The 3,854-nt window shown below is 38.2% G+C and overlaps 1 protein-coding gene across 2 annotated transcripts; it reads left to right on the top strand.

Moving 5' to 3' along the window:
- Positions 1 to 684: 684 nt before the first annotated feature.
- LOC149007765 (uncharacterized) lies at positions 685 to 3,075 on the top strand. Of its 2 annotated transcripts, XM_089166765.1 has the most exons (3): positions 685 to 1,532; positions 1,668 to 1,966; positions 2,107 to 3,075. In XM_089166765.1, exons 2-3 carry the CDS (start codon positions 1,898 to 1,900, stop codon positions 2,857 to 2,859), a joined length of 822 nt encoding a protein of 273 aa, XP_089022891.1. In that variant the 5' UTR covers positions 685 to 1,532; positions 1,668 to 1,897; the 3' UTR covers positions 2,860 to 3,075. The 2 variants fall into 2 exon arrangements, with proteins under 2 accessions (XP_089022891.1, XP_089022890.1); XM_089166764.1 differs by having other exon boundaries at positions 685 to 1,966.
- Positions 3,076 to 3,854: the final 779 nt, after the last annotated feature.

Below are 3,854 nucleotides of genomic sequence, written 5' to 3'. Positions count from 1 at the left end.
GAGCGTCCATCATCCAAGTGGGTCCCATTCCCAAGCCGTAGGATGCATGGAGAATAGAATTTTTGAAATTAGGCGGGATGGAATTATACATCTTAGCATATGCATATAAATATCTGGTAGAGTCCTTGATAGTACTACTAGTTCTCTAAATACTAGGAGTTCTTCTTACAGTAGGAGTTTTTCTTCTTTAAATTAGTTCAGTGCTGCTACTCCTTCAAGTTTGAGAAAAACATATATATGGCAATGGCGGAAGACACCAGAGCGAAAGCAAAGAATTGCAATCTCTCAGCAGAAGCAGTAATGGAGGAACAACTACGGCCGCCCCTTGGTTTCATATTTGAACCCATGGATGAAGAACTTATAGGATACTATCTTCGCTCCAAAATTTATGATCCTACATTCTCCTGTCCCGTCATTAACGAAGCTCCTGTATACGATTCACAACCTGAAGAGCTGATAAGTAAGTAATACCTATCTTAATTTTCATGCAGTAGTACCTATTAATTTTGGGTAGTAGTATATTTCATTTTATGTAGTTTTTGTTAATGTTGAGAGCTTATCAGGCTATGTTGAGGTTGCCTAAGGTCCACCTAGATCCATGCTTGAATTGGGGTGCTTGCTGGCTATGATATAAAGAAATATTAGTGATACCATATCCACAAGTGCAAACTTTTGAAACAATGATATAAGGGAATATTAGCGTTGGAATCCTGAATGTTGTTATTTTGATTTGGGTTTGTATTTTCTCTGTTGAATCATCATGGAGACTCGATCACGTTCTTCAGTGTCTTCCATGACTTCTCGTCTCAATTCCTTAGTCGATTCAAAGTTTAGGAAAGAGGTTCCAGCTTCACCACCGAGCTTCGCGCCGGCACAGCCACCTTCCTAACCATGGCTTACATCCTCGCCGTCAACGCAAGCATCCTCACTGATTCCGGCGGAACCTGATCCAGTCTCCAGATTTTTACCAGTCATTTTCATCCAGTGCACCGTTAGAACATTTTTCTAATGTTTAATCACTTTCCTCTCATACCTTCAACTCTTTTTCTCTTCACACGACTGTGACCTCGTTCTTTGGCTCCGAAGCAACTTCACCACCACATGGATGATCATGGAGGAAGAACTAACACCTACTTATCTCCTTAACCCCCAATTATATCGGTTTCTTGAAATCATGGAGAAAACTAACACCTATCTCCTTATCCCCAATTACATCGGTTTCTTGAAATTTCCCTGTTTCCATTTCAGTTTCTCCATCGGTTTCTTGAGGAATCATAGATCTAGCTCCCAATGTTGCAAAAAAAAAATTAGTAATAAGATTTATGAAAAATTAGTTTAGGAAGCGGCAGAAATCCACTCCTGAACTCTTCTGGATTTCCTGACTTCATTCTCTCCCCTTGGAACTCGCTCACCCATTAAAGAAACAGCAGCTAGCGATCAGCAAAAGGGGGAAAAGGGCTAGCGATCAGCAAAAGGGGAAAAGGGCTAGTGATCAAGAAAATCAAGAATAGTTTTGTTAGTAACAGGGTTTTGTGAGTGTCAGTTTCTCAGTTTCTATATTTGAAATTAGTTACTTCTTATATAGATATTTCATTTTATTTTGTTCATCTTCTATTTGTCTCTATGTTACTGTTTTTTCTTATGATTACGTAAAAATAATTATGCAGGAAACTATGGAGGGAATAAATTGAGTCGTTGTGGATACTTCTTCTCCCACCAAAAGAGAAGAAACCCTAACCACAAACGACCTGACCGTAGTGCAGGTCAGGGAGTTTGGAAGACCACCGGTAAAGATGAGGAAGTCAAACTCAGTATATCCAATGTTATTATTGGATACAGAAGATCTTTTGTCTTTTACAATGGGAAACCTGGTCCTTCTACCAAAACAAAATGGCAAATGAAAGAATATGCAGTGAAAACTAAATCCGATATGATTTATGATAACAAAGATGAACAAGCGAGCAAGGTATGTGAACAAATTGCATTGTATCCATAGATTTCCTGAATTCTCTTAATCATTTTTCTTTCACTACAATAATTCTGCACATTTATTTGATTATGCATCACATTACTTATATAGGTACTTTTCTCCTTGTTTCTTTTCAGTCATCAGAATGGGTGCTATGCAAAATTTACGACTTAACTCAAAAAAGAGGTAGGGATGAAGGAGAATATGAGGATGTGATCCTTGCTGAGTCTCCACAACAAAAGAGGAGATTGGAGGAAGTGAAAGAGCATTGGGACGAGCCTTACTCTAAAGAAGATGATCATTTGGATCCATGCAACATCTTAACTGTTGTATCTGGAGAAAGTGAAGAATATGAAAAAGTGATCCCTGCAGAGCCTCTACAACAAAAGAGGAGAGTGGAGGAAGTGACACAACAACTCGCTGCCCCTGAATCTGAAGAAGATGATCAGTTGCTCCAATACAACATCTCAACGGTAGTATCAAAAGAAACAAAATTGGTATTCCCTAGTGTTATTGATGATGCTGATTGCAGTGCTTCCTTAAGAGACACACCTGCTCTTGGAAACCCACTCTTAGGTAAAGCACTTGGAAAATCGCTTTTGCGCAAAGCAAAAGGAAAGAGATGTCAGAGAAAGAGACATCAGAACAAGCAAGAGACGGCTCAGGCTCGGTCTAACGAGACTAACCAAGATATTGAGGATATAAATTTGAAGCTAAATAGAATAGATCCAATAAAAGGAGTTACTATATCAAATGACCTTGGTGCTGGGAACCGAAGCATCTCTTCATGGTTGGAAATTGATGATGATGATTTGGAAGATGATGATTTAGTGGACCTTGCAATACCCACGGATGATCTTTCAGAGATAGAGAAGTTATATCCATTGTAAAACTTGAACATTATTTAAGAGTGTTAGTGTTGCTGTTGAGATTATATAATTGTAAATATGGCAATCCATTCTATTCTATACTTCTTTGAAGAAGTTGTTGATAAGAGTCTTGAACTTCTATGTAAAAACCCAAAGTTATGTGCGTCATTGTATCAAAATGTAAATTGTGTATAAATGCTTCTTTCATTGATTTAAGTTTTGAACAAGTGTCTTGCCTCTTCAACTGTTAACATACTTAACATTCTGTAGTTCATTCACCCGTGCTCAAAAAGAGATTACTTGGAGATAAATCATAACATGATCAAAGAGTACTACTAATGCAGTTCTAGTGTATTCCCTTCAATGTTCCATTCCTTTTAAGGAAATGGTGAGAATTCCATCTCAGCAGGATATGCTTAAGGTCGCAGCAAAATATAAAAGACAAATTTCTGTAGAATTTAAACATTATTTATACCAGAATCTACAGTAACTACTTTTGTGCTTGATGTTCTGCTCCTCCACAACCCTCTCGATCCCAATCTTATCAAGTCTCAAACTCAAGAAGGAAAATTGACACCCCACCTGAACCTGACTGGCCTTTTTCCTTCCTGGCAACACCTTGAATTTCTAAAAGACTTGCTCTGCTGTTGAAGTGATTCTCTTTACATTAACGTTACAGGTTATAAATTTAGATACAGCAGTTGGAGTTTTCACTCCATGGGAGACTTTAGTTACATTGTTGATAGCCAAGCGGTCATTTTGTTTATCAGATAAAAAACCCAAAACTTAATGCATAACGAAGGCAGATGGGTTCTTTAAGTACTCTTCCTGACTCAAGCAAACGCAGGGAGTAAACAAAGAATCAGAGAGAGAGAGAAAGAATGTTTGAATGTTGCAAATTTCCCATTTCTGGTAACCATCTTCCTCCATGGGAAGTCCTTAACCTCGTCTCTCACTACCTAGACCCCAAAACACTAGCCATTGCCTCTTGTATCTGCAAATCATGGTCTGTTTCC

This window comes from Hakea prostrata, chromosome 8 (assembly GCF_041222555.1).
Source record: "Hakea prostrata isolate BN-2017 chromosome 8, UWA_Hpros_2, whole genome shotgun sequence".
NCBI classification, from domain to species: Eukaryota; Viridiplantae; Streptophyta; class Magnoliopsida; order Proteales; family Proteaceae; genus Hakea; species Hakea prostrata.
This window is presented reverse-complemented; position numbering and strand designations above follow the sequence as displayed.